Genomic DNA, 22,067 nt, shown 5'->3' with positions numbered 1-22,067 from the left:
GAGAATGGGGGGCAGCCTCTGAGAAGACAAAACGATGGCTTAGTGCGTTTTTTTTTTTATTTTCTTTGCACAGAGACGATAGTGAAAACGAGGAGAAGAACAAGAGCAGATAAACCTGTTGCCTCCTCCAGTTGCCAAGGGCTACCTGTTGCTAATAAATGTCTACATGTGTGTGCTTATTGTCTGGAGACAGATAAAGAACGCAGCGGCTAATGTGCTGAGGGAGACTTGGCTCATCTACAAGCACACCAAGCTGATGAAGAAGATCGACCACTCCAGGGTCCGCAAACACCAGCGGAAGTTCCTGCAGGCCATACATCAGTGAGACCACACTCCGTACTCCCCTGCATCCATGCCCGGCTGCAAACAAACACATGCACACCACTGTGGCTGCAAAGCCACTGAGGCATTTGAAATCAGCTGTACTTTCTATCCGCCCACAGCTTGAATCCAGTCTGATAATCAGATGAAATGCACTAATCTCTGCACACGCACTCAAACACACGCACACGCACGCACGCAAACATACAATTATTCATTATCTGCTAAAGGGCAAGATCAGTCCAGGCAAACACAATCAGTGTGTTGTGTACCATTAGAGGCTCTCTGTTCATTATATCATCTCAACAGTAGGGACTGATGAAACATGAACGTATAGCACAACCGGTTCTGTTCTCTTATTAAATTCAAATCATGTTTCCTTTTTGTGTTCCTCTCTCTTTTTGTCTCTAATGGTTAAAAAATGTCTCAAAAGCCAGAGACAAGAGGAATAAGACTCTTAATTGTAACGTAGAAGGGGTTAATCCTGACATGCAAGACCTGAAAAAGGGGGACGGGAAGTCAACGAGCGATGAAGCAGGGTAATATTTTTGGGTGAACACATTAAAGCAAGTGATTTTTCCAGGTTGGAACCTGACAGTGTAGCTGGGAAACAGTCTCATAAAATCACTCTTCCCTGCATTATAATGGAGGCTGCCACAGGGCTTGATGAAAACACAGATTGAACCACTAATTATTGTGCTGTGTTTTGAGAGTTAAACAGGTTCTGATTATAATTGGACTGAGGTAAGATGATTTATTTAATTTTCATCCCCTGCAGCTTATTTCCCCGAAGGCTTTATTCCCATTAGCTTTCCTTCATATTAACCCCAGTCCCACTCCCTTCTACGTCTGCAGTTAGCTCATGCAGAAGGCTACATTTGTTTTAGCCTGCACTCGCTGTGTTTCTACATTTACGTTTTTCAGAGAGGCACCGCAGGTAAAAATGAACCCAGTCCGAGCAAGGTGACCGACGCTTCAGAGAGCTGTCGTGTGGATCCTGAGGGATTATCTCTGCGGGCTGACCACTGTGTATTTACTGGGTTTCACCTCTGTTTGTGAGCTTTATCTGTGCGTACGTCTGTTTGCAGATTACGCAGCGTCAAAATGGAGCAGAGGAAACTCAGTGATCAGGCCAACACACTAGTGGACCTCTCCAAGGTGAGATGCACTAACTGTACACGACATTTAGCATTCTGGCAGCACCGGAACCTTGTGGAAAAATATTACACTCTTTTTACGACTGCAGTCCCCTGCAGTTACTTCAATATGCAACAATTTGTTTTGCCGGATTTTGCCTCGGATTCCCAGCTGGGCAAAGTCTACACTACTCGGGGAATATCCAGCATAGCTAGTTGGCACACAAATCTGTTAGCGTGTAAAAACATGAATCTACAGCGACTTGGAGGAGAACAAGTCTGATCTGTCTGATGAGCCTGTCTGAATCTGTGAGCTGATTACCACCGACGCAAAAGCCAATAAAAATAAGGAAGGCGGGTCACATTGGGAGGGGCCAGTTGTCATGCATTCTGGGTAATTGGAGACGATGCCTCTCAGTTCTGCTATAAAGCAATCTATAGCTGGCAGGTTTTTTTTTTCTTTGCTAATGTCAAAATAAAATGTGGTAAATGTCTTGGATTAGTATGAGAGTGTGAGCAAGGAAAGAACTAGTGATCTCAACTTGCTCCCACAGCTTTGACCGTTTTATTGATTTTACATAGTACATAAATATTTAGTAAATTAAGCACAGGCACTTGTTACAAGCATACAAACCCTAATCCACAAAATTATGCACACCAGTTTAGTAGTTTTTTTTAAAGACCAGTGCAACGTCTCCAGAACATAAATTAGTCCAAACAGCAGGAATATTGTTTCCTGAAAATTGCATTGAAGAATCATGGAGCCTGTGCAGCTAACAAGGTCCATTTTGGGGGGAATCCCCACAATAAACTGCATTTGAAAATCAGCAGTTTTCCATTCCCTCCACATCTCTTGCTTCTAAGTGTCAATATTCTTTGGCACATGCTGGAATCTTGATGTTGACACACTAAAATTTTGCAGTTTGGTGACAAAGCTTGGTTCTGCCATAGGTTTAAATGGCTAGCGTAGCTACGAACAGGGAAATTACCTGTGCTGTGTTGTGGCATCACAGGACCACTCCCCACTGGTGCTGCTGAGGTTGCAGCTTTAATATTAGTAATTATCAGCCGGTATAGCAAAGGTTTTTCTTGCACCTCTCGGTGTGTTACAGAAATGTATCCATGACGGTGACAGAGACCAATAATTAACAACACAGGATTCTATTCTGGTAGTTACATTAATTAAGTCGCTCCCGTTCTTCACTGTAAAACTTTGCTGTCCAACATGCCTGGTGTGACCTTTACAAATATAGTTTTAGTTTCAATGACTGACATGAAGTTTAAAGTCAGTGTCACCTGAAATACTGATGAGCCAGAGGATGATTTGGAAAGATCATCTGTAAACACATGTGCATGTGGGGAAGTAGTTTGGTCATTCTAAGCAATTGTGCCTTTTGCAGAGACCAGCTGATCTGTATTATCTGAAGAATGGCACCTAGCTGGTTAATTAGATGCGTCATCTGCTTGACTAGTAAGCAGATTAGTTCAGCTAGGCTTGTAGCTTACATAAAAGGCTTTTTTTTCCTCTCTTTTTCTTTAAAGTGCTACCTTAAAACAATCATTGTTTTTCTTGCTGCCGGCTCATGGAGGGAATTCAGGGGAACTCCTCTTCCTCTGGCACCCCGCACTGATGACTGGCAGCTTGTAGCAACGCAGACCAGAGAAACATCAGGAATGCATTTTTTAAACTGTGGGATACCTTGAATGTAGAACCAGCTTCACCTTGTTCAAGTACTGAGATGTGAGAAGAGCTGCTCTACTCTTTCTTTAATGAGGGAACAATTCTTCGGGATCTCCTCCCCTTCAGGCATCACATACAGTTGACAGACTGCCTCACAACGATAAAAAGAAATATAAGCCTCATGATCACGATGCTGGAATATTTTACTTGTTTTTAAACCGCAACTTATTAAAACCGTGACGCTGGAAACGGCCTAAGCCTTGAGCAGGGTAATACGTCACATGTAGCCATCCTTTGGTCCCCGGAGAAAATACCACGGCATTCCTCTGTTTCCATGCTGACCCGCCTGTTTTTGTGGCTTTTCATCTCCTGGCAACCACTGCAAAGTGTTAAAACAGGGATGACTGAGCGAGAGAGTGAGGAGGAAATGAGAGGGAGGGGAGTGCTTGTGTTTTTTTTTTTTTTTCTGTTAACTGTGTGGGTGTTTGAGAATGTGAGCAAACATGTATGTGTGTGTGTGTGTGTGTGTGTGTGTGTGTGTGTGTGTGTGTGTGTGTGTGTGTGTGTGTGTGTGTGTGTGTGTGTGTGTGTGTGTGTGTGTGTGTGCGTGTGTGTGTGTGTGTGTTTGTGTGTGTTTGTGAAAGAGCGAGAAACTCAGAGCAGAGTGAGTGAGATTCAGACTTGAATAAGAGGCAGACAAAGATTGAGAATGTGTTTGCATCTTTCCAAGAAGCAATGCCTTTAGCACCAAATATTTTGCAATTACGCCATCTCAATGACTCCATCTCAATTGGCCACTTACATCTTTACCATGGTTACAGAGACCAGGAGAAGCACAGCAGGGACACAGTGCTGCCTTCCTTTTATTATCCATCTCTCTTCTTCTAACTCTCTGCTCGCAATGTTATAACACCCAGCCTCTTCATCGTTCCGTCTTCTTCTCCCTCTTGGATTCATTTTCTTTTGCATCTTCCTAATCATCCCCGCTGCTTAACACAAGTGAAGAGAAAGTCTTCAGATCTTTCTCTGAAATGAAGACACCAGTGCAGGGAGAAAATCCTGTGTGAGAGCGACTAACATCTTTGTACCAACATTTTGTCTACATAAAAGAGGGTCGTCTGAGTATTACATTAGGATTACTTTGCTAAACGACGAGGTGTATTGCATCAGTTTGTAAGAAGCATGTGGAGAATGAGGTCTAAATGGACTGATAAAGGGTCACAGCAGAAGAAAGACTGGGCAATTGTTAAATTGTCATGAGAATCATATTGCTTTTCATACATAGATCTAAATTAGTTCTGTCATTCTGCTTTTATGTTTTGAGATAGGCTGGATTGTTTGGGAAATTTGGAGAAAATTTCTTAAGTATAATTTATTATTTTAGCTGTAAAGGGCAGTAGCTTTACTCTAAATGCTTCATTTTTATCTGAACTTTTCAGGCTATTTCTTTATATTAATTCTTCAGCATACTTTTTTGGTTACATTTGCCCACTGTTGGCACAGGTTTGCTCACGACAAGAGATTGCTGCAAAATCTAAGACTTGGTAAACCTTCCTCAGAGCATGGCAACTAGCATTAAATTCTGAATTTGACTGCACCTCATTATAACTAGGATCAAATTAGAATTAATTTTTGGATCTGTATGTATGATTGGGTCGTATCATATTGATTTGATTATTTATTTCTGGAACAAATTTGGCTGCGTTTGGAAATTGGAAGTCTTTATCTTGTCAGCCAAGCAGTGAACCTTGATCAGTGTGTGAAACATGCCTATTAATAATTTAAAAAGTCTTTATAACCTAGTAACAATCCAGGTATAGATGATGATTTTTTTAAGGATCTTTCCACTTTGAATTTACTGGCCAACAGTAAATTCAAAAACCTGTTCAGAGAAGCTCAGAGAAAAACACTTCTTCACCTCTCCTCCTACAGATGCAGAGCGTCATGTACGAGCTCATGTCAGAGCTCAACGACCGCAGCGAGGACTTGGAGCGACAGATGCTGTCCCTGGAGCAGCGGGTGGAGCAGCTCACAGCGGGCTTCAACGCCCTGCCTGCACACCTCTCTGCAACCCTCAGCGCCCAGCACGCCGCCCTGGTTCACCTGCTCCGAGAGAGGGACGCACGGGACGGCAGAGTGGGAGGAACAGGAAGCGGCGGCGCTGTGGTTCCCCTGTCTCCAACTGCCTCCCTAACCAACGCACCGGTTCCTGCCTCCCCAGTTCAGGTTGCAGCTCCTCCATCAACCTTAGCACAGATTTCCAGTTTATCCCTGGAGACCCCGCTGTCGCCCCCACCTGCGAGCCCAGAGGGGAGCCTGGAGGCTAGTCCCAATCCCAATACGTGCAGCTCAAGCTGCTGAAAACCGCTCTGACAAGCAGACGGGGACAAACATGGACGCAAAACGCGGAGAAGGAAAAGACGGGGAGGCTCTGATAGTCCTCTCACATCAGACTAAAGGAGAAAAATGACGGCAGAGGAGATACATTTTTGGAGATCCTCTGAATATTTTTGCTCCGAGATAGCAGGATGAAGAGGAACAGTAATGGGACTAAGACGGAGGGCCAGTTTGAGAAATGAGACACGTTCAGGACTTTTCTTGACGATGGAAGGAAGAGAAAAATGGAGACTCTTAAAGGTGTGAGGGGGAGGGAGGATGTCACGAGGGTGAGAAATGGAGGTAAAGAGAGTGAGGAGGTGGGGGTGGAGGGGGAGGGCAGAAGGGAAGAAATAACCAAGAATCATTATATGAACTTCTAAATGGAATCCACTCCAATTACGGCAAAGGGCCTTTTATTCTCTCTATCTCCTTCTCTGCCTTTTTTATTTCTCTTCTCCGAATTTCCCACTCCCTTCATCAGGAATAATGACCATGACTTTTTATCTTTATGATGTATTTTCTATCTGAATGCGTATCATGTGTTAACAAGCATCCCTTTAACAGAAGGTCCGATCAATACGACCATAATATAAAAAAAAAAAAAAACTAGCAGAATGCACCGCACACATATACACACGACACAAGGTAACACAGCACAGACAGATTTACACAATGTCTCATAATGCACTACTAGCCCATGATAATACTAAAGCCTATACTGCCAAGCACCCAATGCACTGTTTATCTCCATAGATCACTGCCAAGCAATGTAGACACAGCAAAAGGGAGAAAAATGTTCATGGAAACCGATTCATCTTCTGTGGGTATGAGAGCGCGCAGCAGGTTAGACTTACTACACGCACAGTCGCGGCTTTTAACTGCTCGGCTGGGAGAATTGCAACCGGTCACTGAGCCGCACGAATTTACAGGCGAGGCTGAAGTGAACGGATAGAGACGCGAGTCATCATGGCGTCTATTTGTGATGCTTGAGACAGTGGCAGATGGTGAAATGAGATAAAATAACTACAACAGGGCTTCATCAACGCACTCACCGGAGTGCATGGTGAGCGAGACTTAGCGTTTAGGAGTAATTGTAGGCTTGCCGTCCTAAAATGAGACTGTTCACTCATTTACTATGTGTTGCACTATATATAAAGTCTGCCATGGTGCTGTGGTGTTTCAAAGGTTTTTCTAACACAATATCGACATTTTTTCCCCTCGACCAGCCTGCTCTGTTGGTAAAGGTCCCTCTGTTGTCGAGCTTAAGCCCCATTAATTTCTACGAACTGCTTTGTTATTCACAGTTTGCCAAAGACGGTTTCTACTCAGTTTCCAAAACGTTAAACCAGAAGACTAAAAATTGAGTGCTGGTCATTTTGCCCCCTCTGCCATTTCATAACTTTTTGGTTTTGGTTGTTTTTGTACCTGACGGGTACAAATGCTGCCATGCACCAGCGTATTTCATACCCATGTTTCATATTCACTTTGACAACGAGAAACCGAAAGCCATTGTCCAAATTTTCTTCACAGTCCGTCGCTTTGTCCTCTCCGTAGTGAACACAAGATAGTGACTGAGTGAACATTTGTAACACGATTGTTTTTTTGTAGACAAGCCACAGAAAAGAGAAGATTAATAATGAGTTTTAACAAGTGCATTAATTTTTCTGATTGTCGTTGGAAGAAGGAGCCAAATCTTTATCGAATCAGAATTTAAACCAGTTATTTTTACGTGTAGTTGATTTATTTACTGGTGCCAGATCTCGTTTTAATAATTTAGCTTCCAGTTCTTACGCCAACCAGGAATTATTACTTCATTTTCCCAAACCAAATGAGACACTGGAGTGCATTTTGTTTATTTTCTTCATTTTTATAATCTAGAAAAACATACCTAGAGTTATCTAAATGTTGCCTTTACATTGACAATTGTGCTCACTTGTACCAATGCAAAACTGATTTATCTATATAATTCTAAGTTGGCATCTTTATAGTAATTTCCGTGCATGGCTCTGTCCATGATTGTCCATTCTTTTTTCTTTTTTTTTTCCCGGGTACCAAAACAGCTCACTGTTATTATGAATGTATTCTGTTAAAAGACAAAACACTCAGAAATACATCTTTGTTCGCTTGCTTTGTCATTTTAAACTGCCACGCAAACACACACACACACACACACATGCATATATTTATATAGATATCTCTATATATCTATATATAAATGTTCACACATACACACACCTTAACAACCAAAGTGCTCTCTCTTAAATGGACTTCAAAGAGGCAGGGAAAGCTGCTTGTCACTTGGGACAAAAGATAGCAGGAACAGGCAGAAATCCTGACACTATTTCTGAGGGAATAACTGTGAAAAAAAAAATGGGAATGGACTTGTTGAAGTGGACTGCTCTTGAGGGAGGAGGACTGTGGATGAACATAAGAGATCACAAATAAACCTTACAAAGGATCAATGGCCATGAAGGAACATCTGTTAGTGAAATTTATATCTGAGAGAGGAATTATGCTGGTAAGACGGGAAGAAGAGACAAGCCTACCTTCGCTTTTGGAGATAACACTGAAAACTATCTTATAGTGACATGCTGTGGCCGGAATACTGAATTACATGCGCTTGGAATATTGTACAGTATGCTCTTAACGAATTCTAGCTTTCTATTGCTTAGTCTTTTCTACCATTATGACTAAATACAGTTACAGCTGATATCTTACACTATAAAACCATAGTATTCTTCTCATTCGTCATGACAGTTATAATAAATGTACCATCAATACGTTAAATAATTATGAACAAGGAAAGTGCCGTTTGAGGTTGAAATTATTTTGTAATTTTATTTTATCAGAGAGAATTAATAAAGTATATATCTATAACATTACAGCTCTCATGAGTTTTTTGGCTGTTGGTATGTCGTGTGTAACACTTTTTATCCGTCTTGCTTTTTGAGAGGTGTCTTATTTTGTTACTCCATATTTTTAATGTATTTATTTTTTGATTTGTAAAGAGACATGCCACTGAAGGCAGGTGGCTCTACAGTACTAAGCATGATTCTGGACGGTTAGCGGCATACGCTGCAACGCGATGTTGATCACATCTGTGTCGACATAATTTCATGCATTTCACAAAAAGACAACTTTTTTTAAACTAATTTAGTCTGTTTAAACAATTATATTCAAGCATAAACAGCATGAGCATATCCAGCCGTTGCATTGTTCAGGAAAAAGATTACATGTTCTGTGATCCTGAAATGAACATGTTTTCATGTGAAATGTCCTCACGGACTTCCAGAGGAAAAGCAAAATACCTTCTGAAGTTATTAGTTGAAGCTGGTAAGAGAGTGTTATTATTATCCACAATGAAATGAGTTGAAAGAAAGCCACACAGAGATGAAGAAGACATTACCCCCCAAAAAAGAAGAAAAACCCTCAGATAATAATTTGCAAATGCACTGAGGGACAAAGGCTTACTTTTTTGGAGACCTTCCCTTTGATCTGACACTGACTTGGTTGGTGGTAATGACTATTGTTACATTTGATTAAAATGGGGAAAGCCTGAGGACACCATCTCAGCTGTGAAGTATGTGGGTGTTGGTGTGATGTTGTTAAGGTATTTTTCTGCTGGATGGACTGGTGACAAATTCACAGTTTGTGAATTGCACCAACCTGTGGAAAGGCATTAACCAAGACATTGGGGAGGCGAGTCTAACAAGTGGACAATGACCTTTGTCATGCCACCAAATGAGCTACAGTATCTCAAGGTCGACAAAGTCAATGTTTAGGCGTGGCCATCACAATACCCCGCAAGGTTTGCCCCAGAAAACATGCCAAAACGCTGGCCTGATTTCAGTCACATAGAAAATTTGTAGGCACAACTAAAAAGATGAGTTACACCAGTTAGATCAGATCAGAAGGAATGGGCCAAAACTCCAGGAGATTATTGTGAAAAGCTGAAGGACGATGTTTGATCCACATCACACAGTACTCTAAAAGGTACTTCTACCAAACATCGAGGAGATGTTTATTTTCTCCTTACTGACAAACATGGAACAGTTCTTGGAAATAGAGTCTTACATTTATTGACTTTATTTGGATTGTTTCCTATTAAATTTGGCTGGAATAGTCATAGTGTGGACCAGGAAAGGTGAGAAGCACTTTGCAAGTACCCAGAGATACTATACTTGGACTGCAACGTAGTTCTTTGCATTTATTTGTGTGTGTGTGTGTGAGTGCCTGCTGTATGTTTTGTTGTGAAAATGCAAACCTTCACCTGCCTGCGAAGGACTTTCATTCTGGTCTTCTCTGTGTGTTTTTACAGCCATCTTCCTTTATTTCAGCTTATGCCTCAGAAAGAAGCCATACGCTCACAACGAGCCAGTCATTACCATGTTTTGCTGCAGGCACAGTAGAGTATTAATGAGGTGATCTCTGGCGCCTATCGTCCTCCACATTCATTAGTGCATTATGGAAATACTAGTTCCATCAGATCAGAAGAGTTGGCTTTTCTGAGTATAATTAGGTGTGTGTTGGTGATATTTAGGCATTTATAAGTTTAGTTTTGTCTGTCAACAATATAAGATTAATATATGTTGTAAAAGTTATTCAACAGTAATTCATGTAAAACTGAACATAAAACAATCAATTTTATAACACTTGTTTCATTTCTCAAAATAATTCCCTATTTATCATTTCTAAGCTTTTATTGTTCTGTTACTTGTACATCTGCTAAAAAATGTTTTATGATGAAGATGAAGCTAACCTCGTTGCGAGCTACACCATTTATTAGTGCAACAATGGCAAACATGAAATAGCACGATGCAGTATGTCTGAATGTGTTGGTGAAGAAATCAAATCAAATAACCATCCTAATTGTTTCTGGGCAGAACAGCAAAAACACAGCATAACTGTCAAAAATGAATTGCAGTCCAGGTGGCTCATTGAGTTCTGCTGCAGGACTGCTTTGCACTTTTCCATTACGGAAAATGTGAATTAGCCGAAAATTAGCAGTGTGCAATCCAAATAGTCTGCATCAAAATGTACTAACATGTTCAATATTTCTGCCAAGAAAGGAGTTTTTCACCAAAACCAAACACCAGATCACCAAAAACGTCAAGATGAGGCGTTCAATAATTGCAGAAGACTTCAGGAAGTGTTTTTTTTTTGTCCCGAGACTCGTGCTGTGGAGTCGTGTTGCTGTCAGTGCAAATCTTGTTCAGCATCTACAGAGGTTGTGTATTAGGGCATCTTCTGTTTGTATAAAAAGGGGAATGCTTGTCAGCAAAACTTAAAATCTATAAGAATTACAAAGATGGATACCGGAAGAGTGGTTTAAGTGATTTATTTCTGAAAACACTTAATTCTACTAGGGCATTTGAAAAATTTGTATTCTGCTACAATCAGTGTGTACATTTATTTTGATCCAACGCGGTGTGCATACTCACAATTGCACTCCAAAACACTTGAATATAGATACACAATTTAATGATCTTTGTATTTTCCATCATAATTTACTTCAGTGCAACAAATCTCAAATAATAATAATTTTTTTATATGATCAATTTCAGACATATGGCTAAAAAATACCCAAATATTGGACAAACTGCAGATTTTCTTTAAATTAAAAACAATGTTTTTAAACAATAAACAATCAAGGTTTTAAACAGGGAACATTTTCTCCTCCGTTCTGTATGTGTTGAAACCTAAACATCAGGTTAAGCACCGTCCCTCCACCAGTCTTTATTCTGCCCATGAAAAATTCACAGAAAATGGAACATTTCCAACCCATCCAAATTTTGCTGGAACTAGTGTTAACATTCAGGCTTGGTGGGCCCATCTGATCAATCCCAACCACCCTTCAGCCACTGCCAGACACCGATAAACATCGTTATGCAGCCATCTTTTTACCTCTCGTTTCTAAGTCTCACTGTGTTTACAGACGGAGGCAAAGCCCCCTTTTCAATAAAGCTCAGTTTGGAGGACTGGCTGTATGATTTGTGATTGTTAGCACTAATGTTATCCTAGCTCTGACTTCTTGCTTAATCGGTGATTACGCATCAACTTGATATCGCATAATATGAAATAAGCTCGGTTTGCCGCGAGGGGCCTATATCTCCTCGACAGATGAAACCGATTACTTTTTCATAAATGCTGCTTCATATAAACCTGGCTTGTTGGGTGTTTAGCCCAGAGATAAAACAGAGGGACCGAGCTGTGAAAGCCAAAACGCCTGAGGCGTTGTTCTGCTGAGGTTCTGCTGTTTTTGTCATCTGTGCTGTTTGCTGGCAGGCCCTCCTATCTGCAGGGGGTTTTCATCATCTCCTATTGGTCTTTGTGAATTTTTATGATTGAGTCCTATAATTTTAGGGCCAGGGTAATGTCCGTAGCGGAGGTCTGTCGACCTCTCTCCATTTTTCAGTGAACACATTTACTCTCTGCAGATTACTGTGGCAAGGGGAGTATCGGTTATAGACGTAATGGAAACTGTGAGATGTTTTTGCTCATATTCCGGCCAGAAAGATGAGGATATGTCTGGAGGAAAAAAAAATGTCATCGCACACAAAAAAATACTGAAAGCAAGAGCAAGAAATGCCCAAGAAAGTGACACCGAAAAACACATTAACAGTGTTAAAAAGGCAAACATTTTCATCTTTAGCAATACAGGAAAGAAGCGATAATGGCTCTGATCAATTTCCTGCATGAAGTGCTTGCTTAACCTTTGCGTTCTTGGCCGCTGTGGCTCAGCAGGTTGGACACTAATAACAAAGTTTCCTTTCGATCAACACGCAGAGTAAGACAATGGATCTCAAGTGGGTTATTGCTACAAATGTGCTATCAGTGAATAAAAGTTGGTGTGTGGAGCTCTTTGGATAAAAGCACAATCCATTTAAAAACATCTCAAATCACTCTGAACATGAACGTCAGACATTGTGGCTGACAAAGATAATGTTGGTACAGTGATTACAGTGTCTAGACAGGATGTGGCTGACTCCTATTCCAGGAGCTTTCAAAAGAAAAATGTGTGATTTTTCCAATATCTTTTTCTTCTTCTCTGGATACTTTTGCAAAAACATAAGTAGACAAATAAAGTAAGATCTTTGAATAAACACTTGAATGCAGATACTTCATAAAGAGCATTTTGCATTTGGTTTGGCTGGCTTGGTTTGCCAACACCAAACATCGCTTCTGATTAATCTCATCCCTGATTCAAGCCTTCTTTTTGCTTTTTTTCAAATAAAAAACACAAATACATATTATATATTGCATACCATCTACTTACTTTCTACTTCTAGTAAGCAGTTGATAGAAATACTTTCTATTTCTACTGTTTCTGAATCCTTTCCTCTTGTGTCTGGTAAGACGATGAGCCTTTTTCTCATTTCTTAGTGTCAAACTGTTTGTGAAATTCTACAGAGTTCAGACGTCAACTTAATGGCCATCAAGACCGGGTGGTAATATTGGAGGTGAAGTGTAAAGTAAACACAGAGTTGACAACATGGCTGAATGCACAGCATTGCCCGACCTTGTGGGAAAACAACACAGAGCAAAGCTTCCAGAAAGATAAAATCCCAACACTGAGCCTGTTTGGAAGTTTTCCTGCAATTACAATGTGTGCAGAGCTGAAGCAAATATGTTTCAAACAAAAATGAACTCCTTTTAATGAGTAAGTTGAAAAATGAAATGCTAAAATACTCAAGTAAGTAAAGCATTAGGCACCTGAATTTTATGATCACGGGTGTGGTTAATTGTAAGAATCACCATCTTAATGTGGTGGAAGGTTCAAATGACACCTTAATATCAGTTTTAACAACTTACATATTTGGAAAATACCTTCTATGTTACAATAGAAAAAACACATTTCTTTAACACGTTTTGAAACGCCCCTTTTCCCCTCCCCACTGAAAATTGTTAAAATCTCACATGGCCTTCAGACAGAAGACTGCAGTGGTTTACTGGTCCGGTAAGGGACTTAAAAACCTCTCAAAAACAATCTGAAATCAGCAATCGCAACGTACAGAAGATAGTATTTAAGTCGAGTACGTTCAAAATAGCTGCTAATACGCCCATGTCTCGGTCCAAGCAAGTTCCCCTTGAAAGCAAACCGCAAGGCGCTCCAAGAAGCCTCCAGAAGTCCTAACGATTTCCTCCACTCTTCACATGGGACTATATTGTTTTTGTTACTTCACAGCTAAAAAAAAAAAAACTCAAGTTTAATTTGTTTCCCTGAACTTGTTCTGCTGGTTTAAATCTAATTAGTAATTTATGGTTACCTTTAAATTATTTGGTGAATTATAGCTCATAATGAGCATAGAAGAGACTTAGGAAGGAGAACTTAAAAATGCTGTGAACTATTTTGAAAAGCACATAAGTCAACTGCACTCAGTGGTGAGGTTTCTTCGCAGGCCCTTTTTTCTTCGAGCCTTGCTGATCCTCCTGAGCTGTCGGTGTCCCACTGTTCTTCTGTCTGGTCAGAGGAGACCACCTGTCTCATTAGAACTAAAAGCAGAGACCTAACACCAACTTGCCTCCTTTATTGGCGAGGATGACTAATGGGTTTTTATGCGTGTGTGTGTGTGTGTGTGTGTGTGTGGGGGTGTGTGTGTGTGTGTGTGTGTGTGTGCGTGTGCGTGCGCGTGCGTGTGCGTGCGTGTGCTTGACTTGCAAGTGGAGAAGAAGCCCGTCCTGCTGGTGCTTAAGGTAGGCTGCCATTATCAGTTGCCTGTGCTGGCCTGTGATCATGTGGTTTAGCTGTCAGATGTAATGTCATCACTTTAACAATCAGCCCAAATGTCACCAGATTCTGTCAGCGGGAGACCGGATCACAGCGCCGAGCTGATCCACACGCCGTTACTGTACATCTGAGCAGCTTGACAGCACAGCCCCAATCATATCCTCCCTCGTTAAGGCCCGGACAATCTGTGTGCGTGTGTGTGGATTTTTGCCTGTGTTTTATGCTGAACTGGCAGAGGCCACATTCTCCCGTTTACAGTGCTGCGGTTACAGACGTCTCCATGATAAAAGCCAGAAGTGTGGAGTCGTCTTCGTTGTGAGCTGAACTGTAAGGTTGCTGTGGCGATGATGAAAGGAGAATACTGTAATAGTAAGGAATGAAGCCGCAATTCACAAGGCTGAGATTCAATCAACCCTTAAAGCGCCACAACACACACATTATCTTGCAGATTGAAGGATTTCTCTAACAAATGTATAAATACCCATATGAAGTAAATGATTTGAAAAAAGAAATGCTTTTTTTCATTTTTATGGAAAATCTGTAAAGCACTGTATTTTTATATATCCCTGACCTTTTTTAATACTCCCATATAGAATCCGTTACTACAACTTTCCTGTAATTTGTTCTCTGTGTAAATCCAGTTGTTCTGTGAAAGTCTAACAAAGACCAAAGAACAAATAAAGATGTGCAGAGATTTAAAGCAAAGTTGTAAGCCAAGCATTGAACTCATCGTGTGTCATATGGTGGTGGCAGCATCAAGCTGGTCAGTGTCAATGGGAAAACAGAAGGAACCAAAATACCTGGAATCCAGAAAGAAAACATGTCAAAGGTTTCACCTTTCAGCAGAACAACAACTCTTTATAAACAGCCACAGTTACATTGGGGTTTAGATTAAAACATATTCATGTAGTAGAAGGGCCCAGTCAAAGTCCAGATGTAAATCAAATTGGGAAGATGAGGAAAGTCTTGAATCCTGCTGCTCACAGATGCTCTTTTTCCAATCTTAAAGATCTTCCGCTTTTTTGCGTTGAAAGTAGGCAATACATTTTGTCTCTAGATGTACAAAGCAGGCAGAGACGCACCTCAAAAGGACTGTAGTCGAAAGAGCAGTGGAGAAAGAACTGAAGACAAATTCATGCCTCACTTTTTTTTGTTTACTTGTTAAAAATTGTCTTATTTTTCCTCACACGTCAGAACCAGGTCCTACTATTTTACTCTGCCACATTAAATTCCAAATAAAATACACAGAAATTTCCAGCAATAGTGCAAAACAATTAAAAAGTTTGTAAGGATATTTTTGCACACCACTGTATAGATGATATATTTGATACACCTAACAACCTATCAACCCTCCGAATGACATTATTAGAAAGGTAGAGAAGTTCATTGTCCTCCAAAAACCGTCTTCTTCCTTCAACAAGCCTGTCAATAATTACATCATTAGGACTGTAATTGTTTTAATGCCTCAGCTGCAGTCCACTCAACACTTCAACCCCTTCAGGACTTTTCCTAACCTCACCACTTTAATGTTGAACATTAGTAAGATCTTAAAGAGCTTTACATCATAAAACAAGCCACAAGCCTCACACTTTGATAAATGTTCCCGCTGAACGTCCGCACTTAACACTCAAATGGATGAGCCATAAAAAAGACAAAAGAAGGTTGTAGCAAAACACTTTGAGCCTTTTTTTAATTAACATTTCCCACGCTGGATCCATTAGTAATCTGACTGCATTAGTATTTTATGTAATAGGGACGTAGGTGAATATGCATTTGCAGCTTGAAACAGATCTACTTTCAGGCTTTTAAAAGTCTAGTCAAAGTTTCAGTTTAATCTACAGTCAGCTCTGTGAGGTTTCAGGTCTACAATGAACAGACAGCAGAGGTGGTCTTATATTTTGGCATAAATAAATGTTCTTTTCTCACATTTTAAATTACTTACACTCACATTTACTCACGCTTGCACGGTGGTTGTTCTCTATGAAGTGTTTGTTGATACAAAGAGTATTTTAACACCAGTTTTAATCTAAAACATGCATTAATTGTTGTATGTCATCATTAACTGGATTCATTCCAGGTTCTAATTATTAGTGATTATTAAATAGAAGTTTGTTAAAAGTCAAGGAAGCCATGACAGTTGCCACAGCTAATATTATTACTCAAAATAAGTATAAATTATGTAAAAAGTATTGGTCCAAGCACACAACCCTGCAGAACTTCATGACAGTCTCTTAAGTTTTAACAAGAATGCAACAGAAGGCTTGACAACATTCAGACAGAATAAAGAGATATTGAACATCTATGAATGTCTTGTTGGGCGTTTAATAAAAATTAGAGTAAATAATTTTATAGACACAGCACTGTTAAAACACTGTTTAACAACATCTACATTAGACTGAATGCAATCAGACTCCAGCTTAAATGTAATAATTACATGTTATGACTACATTTTACTGTAAGAAGCACCCTCACCATGGTCACCTTGAAGCAAACCATACATAATTGTCTCCATAGCAACACAGACCACCCACACTCCCTACGGGCTACATTAGAAAAAGTAGAGGTTGTACATTAACCTATTTCTCATGCTGTTAGCTTGAATCAAGATAAAGGGAGAGACGAGATTCTTAATGATACCTCCGGGGACCCGAGTTTCTCTTCCTCCCCTGACGAGACTTCCACTGACATAAATGACATAAATGGGCTACAAGGAACTCCTCTGGATATCAAACTTGAGTTTCATTTGTGCATTAAGTTTGTTTTCCTCTTCCTTTTTTGTTATCCTCACTTTCTTAGACTTCCTTCTTCCTAATTTTTTTTTTTTTTTTGCAGATCTTTAACAGCAAGGCAAACTGATCAACCAGTGAGCCAGCATACTTAGTGCGGCTTAACCATGTCGCAGAAGTGATTCCCACCTGTTATTAATGATATTTTTCAAATTTGATTTTCAAGCATTGCACAGATGCTTGAAAATCAAGCATCTGTGCTTGATTTTCATTTTAAAAGATAGGAAAGGTTAATTCCTCACAAAGAGAAGCTCATATTCCATAATCATTTACAATAACTTAGCTGCTAAGGGTTTAAAGCTAAGAAAAAAAATGTCAAGGTTCTCAGAAAATGCATTACATAAATTACATAATGATTTTCAATACCGAAAATTCAGCCGAGTGAAAATGGATCAGTGTGCTGTGCCATGTGTGACCTCAATACTGTTAGCTTTGGTGTCTCTATTATTCTCATGACACTAGTTTATAAATTATCTATGGGGTTTAAGTCTGGAGAGGTTGCTGGTCAATGCATGGTTATTAAAGCCCTCATGGTACATGAAATTTCCCTTTTTGTGATTTTACAATCTTCCGTCAATTTTTACTCAAACATCTGCCCTGCACTGTTTTTGCAAGGTCCCGGCGTTGCTTTTTAGTTGGGATGATTTCTAGTTTGGTTGCTTTTAGTTTGGATCTCACTTGTTTTGACATTATTAAACCCTCTTAGCAAGGCTGTCGTCCATGTCCTGAATAAATCCGTGATGTGCACTGAATCCAGACACAAATAAATGTAAATATTACACAAGCGTTCCTTTGCAACTGAAAATGTGATTTTAAATAACTAGTTGATAATACGGTAATTTGCTGAGATGCACCTGTAGCCACTTTAAGTTCACTACAGGCAGCAGATTTAGGTCTGTTGCAGCGAAATATTCTGGCCAGTTGAAGAGAAAGGTTAAACTTCATGTTAACTCCCTGCCTGTCCAGCAGACTATTCCCTTGCTTACTTTTTATTCCTTCCTACTCTGATGCAAACTCCTGTCCACACCTGTAGGTCCAAGTTTTTTTTTTTCTCCTCTGCTCTTTTTTTTTTTTTTTTATCATACCTAACTGGTGCCAGAGCTATAGCTCCCTCTGCTTATCATGCTCTTGCACCCATTCATAGATGCTCAGGTGAATGCACAACCAGGCAACCACACACACACACGCATGCACGCACACACACACGCACACACACACACACACACACACGCATGCACGCACACGCACACACACACACGCATGCACGCACACGCACACGCACACACACACACACAGATAGGATTAAATTACGATTTTGTATTCACTTGAACTCTCCTCTTCCATCTTCTCCTCCCTCTGCCCCTTTTCCCTCTCCGTTTACCTTCCTTACGAAGGGATTTGGACGCCGACTGAAAAAGGATGCTGAGTTACGTCCAAACACATTTATTTCTAATTAGCATATCATCATAGTGACCGTTGAATTCGGCAAAAACAAGCATAATAAACATCCCACTGGTTTTAATTACCTTGCAAAACCCCATTGTTCTATTTCCAAGACAAGAAAACATACACCTTGCATTTAGAGCATCTTCTTTTGATTAAAAAGCTTATTTTATTTGTTAGGCAGCGTCTCTCGTTTAAGGATATGACAGTTACCAGCACTGCTGGGCTGATAAGGTGTTTTTGTGGTGTTCACATGCATAATGAGTTGCTTCTCCTGTGGTGCTGTCTCGTTCTCCGCTGAAATGTAGGTCAGGTGCACCAGAGACTGTAAATTGCCTGCTGTTGTTTGTGTGTGTGTGCGTGTGTGTAGGTGTGTGTGTGCGTGTGTGTGTGTGTGTCCCCTGCCTTCCACCTGTATGCCTTCAGGGGAAGAGCCCAGACCTGCCTGACCCGATATGGGACTTTATTGGAGCAAGAGTGTGGGTGATGCTTTAGTGAATTAGAAAACAAATGAAGAGATGGAGGAAACAGTTTGTGTCAGTGCAATAAAGCCTGCTGCAACGAACGGAGTGTTTGTTGTCATTATTTCTCCATTTGCAAAATCTGATTCACAACCGCAGAAACAGCTTTCAGATTTCTTTTTTTTTTTTTTTTTTTTTTTTTTAGTGTGAAAACAGGTGGAAACTTGTCCTGGATGACAGCACCCAATCTCTTCTCCACATTCTGTAATGCAGTTTTGGCTGAGGTCGTCCTGACCTCTCACTGTTTCAACTGTCTGGATCTGATCAATCATTAACCCTCCTGTCATGTCGCAGGTCAAATTGACCCGTTTTAAAGTTTAAACATTTTTCTAAAATAGTTGGAATAAAAAGTTTCTGCGTGAAACTTTTTATATTTGCCTTAATAGGTGCACGCAACATGTAAGTTGAAAATGAAATTTGCAGCCCCCCTGCGTCTACATTATACATAGATGCTGTTCAGGTGAGTTTGACCCGGCAGTCAAGTTGAAGGGTAAAAAAGATTTAAAAAATGTCCAATTCTATATGTTTCCTTGCAACTATGAGACATATTTCACCCCACACAAACACACACACACACACACACACACACACACAGCACACCACATGCATACATGCATATGTACATTCTTACTATTCTCTTTACTTCACTATGAAAATGCGAGAAAGCAGGTGTTCATACAACTTTTGACGGGAGCCTTTTCTGTTCCTGTGGGCAAACTCCACCCACACTGAGTGGACACTCAGCAGAAGTGGGGGGGGGGACATAAATAAAACATAAATATCTCTTCATGACTCATTTGTCTTGCCTTAATCAGCGGGTCAATTTGACCCAGAACAGTATACATGTCTCAAGATCAATTATAAAGATCACCCTTGGAAAAAAACAATTCAAAATGTAATACAAACATTTTTTTACTAAAGATCAATTTCAAGGATAATTATTGTTTTTTTGTGTGAAGGTTTTTCAGTGGACACAAAAAATGTAAATCACATTTTCTTAATGTCTAAATGAGTAAGTTGTGTGGTTGATCCTGTATTTGTGAGAAATAAAAAAAACATCATTGCGCAAATATTGATTGAAATGGTTAGTGTTGGAATTAATAATCAGATGCAAAAATGTTCTGGAGGAATTTTTTTGATTTCAGACACTACTGCATGATTAAACACTCCACGGGTCAAATTGACCCGGGAACATTATTGCTGTGCCTCAGAAACGAACATAACGGGAGGGTTGAGTCACGTCTGTCCCCTTGGTTAACCGAGAAACACTGTGACCTTCTTATAAAGATGATTATATATTTTTATGACCATCTTTTGGTCAAAACAGCTACTTTTATTCATTTCTGGTCATTTTTTTTGTATCTCAGAAGTTGCTCTTTGCCAGAACCCAAATCACCAGGACATGCTTGCCTGCAATAATAAAGCAAACAAGATGCTCAAACACTCTGAGTCAGTAGAAGGAACAGGCTGTTTTTATTCACCTGATTGGACCTATAGGTCCAATTGGACCTATAGTCCAATCAAGTCTATCTTCTCTGACCAGAACCTATAGAATGAAGCCATATCCAGACTTGGCACACTCCTTTGACTCTGTATTTCTCTTCTCACCTTGCAAGGTTTTAATAAATTTCTTATTTCTTCTCATCCAGAATTTCTTCCATGACAAAAGATCACCACAAAGCAGTAGGTAACTGGGAAGTAATTAAATAAAATCTGAAAAGTGAGGCTTACAAATGACAAAATAAGAGAAAATCTTGAATGTAATGCAAAATCACGCTGATTGAATAAGCAACCTAATGGGAAATAGGTGTAATTTAATCAAAATTAATGAATCTATAAAAAGCCTTCTGTTCAGTGAAAGCCTCAGAGGTTTATTATTACAGAACATTATTGGACAAACAGCCTCATAATAGACAGGTCAGGAAGAGAGTTGTAGAGTATTTGCAGCAGGGTCAGAAATAATGTCTAAAGCTTTGAACATTTCATGAGTAAATGTTTAATACAACAGAGTATGGCACAGATGCAAGACTATCAAGACATGGCCATCTACCAGAACCCACTGAGCAACCAATAGGCCAGTGGCAACTCTGAGGGAGATCCATCTCTCTGGAAGAATTTATTGGTAATGCTAATTACCAATAAATACATCCATGTGTTCCACAAATGTAGATATAAATACAGAGTTGCAAGAAGAAATCAACTGAAAGAAACAGAAGAAGTCCCTTTAATTGTTCTTCACCAGCACCTTAGGGAAACAGCACACCTATGGAGGAAGGTTCTCTGACCAGGTCAGACCAAATTCTAGCTTTTAGACATAGATATAAAAAAAACAAGTGTTGCAGAACATCCCACATTTGATGAATATAAACACCTAGAACGCGTCATCCCTATTTCGAAGCACTGTGATGGCTGCATCATGCTGTTGAGATGCTTTTTCCATCCATCGATAGATGGATGGAAAAAAAAAAAAAGGTGGAGTCTTCAGGTTAAACTCTGGCTAATGTTGAAAGGAAATCTAATAAGGGTTGCAAAACATTTGAGACTGGGGCGGAGGTTCAGTTTCCAGCAGGACAATGACTCTAAACGTGCTGTCTGAGCTACAGTGGAACAGTTTAAATCAATAAAGTAATGCCCTTAATCTATCAAGACGAATGTCTTAGCACATGAAAATTGTTGTTTTGGAAACCATTCATTGTCAATCCGTCTGTCCATTGACTGCGCCTTGCTTGTCTATGCGTGCAGCCTCACCATTTATCATCTTCCTCAAAACTTACAGTCATTCCTTTATGCTAAGCCCATTTCCTGCTTACTCTGACAAGAACTGAAGTGTTGCCTAAAAATGAGAAAAGGTTCACATGGTGTGAAGCGCTACATCTGCTACTCTGTGACCAGGGATGTAAAAGTTTGACCACCCCAGATCTTTCTGACTCTTCAAACATCTCCTCATAAACGTCCCCTCGTGCCCAGAGACATTCGCAGCGTCCAAGCTATTTAAGCCACATAGTCAGAATAATTAATGCAGGAAATGGCCACAGATGGGAATGATTAATTTCAGGCTCTGGCAATCTGACA

At 40.1% G+C, this 22,067-nt stretch overlaps 1 protein-coding gene across 1 annotated transcript in view; it reads left to right on the top strand.

The window, feature by feature from the left end:
- Nucleotides 1-8,399, top strand: part of kcnn3 (potassium intermediate/small conductance calcium-activated channel, subfamily N, member 3) — an 85,429-nt gene extending 77,030 nt beyond the window's left edge. Inside the window, exons 8-10 of the mRNA XM_015007532.2 lie at nucleotides 194-321; nucleotides 1,410-1,479; nucleotides 5,071-8,399. Of these exons, the coding sequence (XP_014863018.1) occupies nucleotides 194-321; nucleotides 1,410-1,479; nucleotides 5,071-5,499 (627 nt within the window). The 3' untranslated portion in view covers nucleotides 5,500-8,399. The remainder of the gene's footprint in view (nucleotides 1-193; nucleotides 322-1,409; nucleotides 1,480-5,070) is intronic.
- Nucleotides 8,400-22,067: the final 13,668 nt, after the last annotated feature.

Source organism: Poecilia mexicana, unplaced genomic scaffold, assembly GCF_051168715.1.
Source record: "Poecilia mexicana isolate PSO_F unplaced genomic scaffold, ASM5116871v1 scaffold_16, whole genome shotgun sequence".
NCBI classification, from domain to species: Eukaryota; Metazoa; Chordata; class Actinopteri; order Cyprinodontiformes; family Poeciliidae; genus Poecilia; species Poecilia mexicana.
The sequence above is the reverse complement of the archived record's forward strand: the minus strand, read 5'-3'. Positions and strand labels throughout refer to the sequence as shown.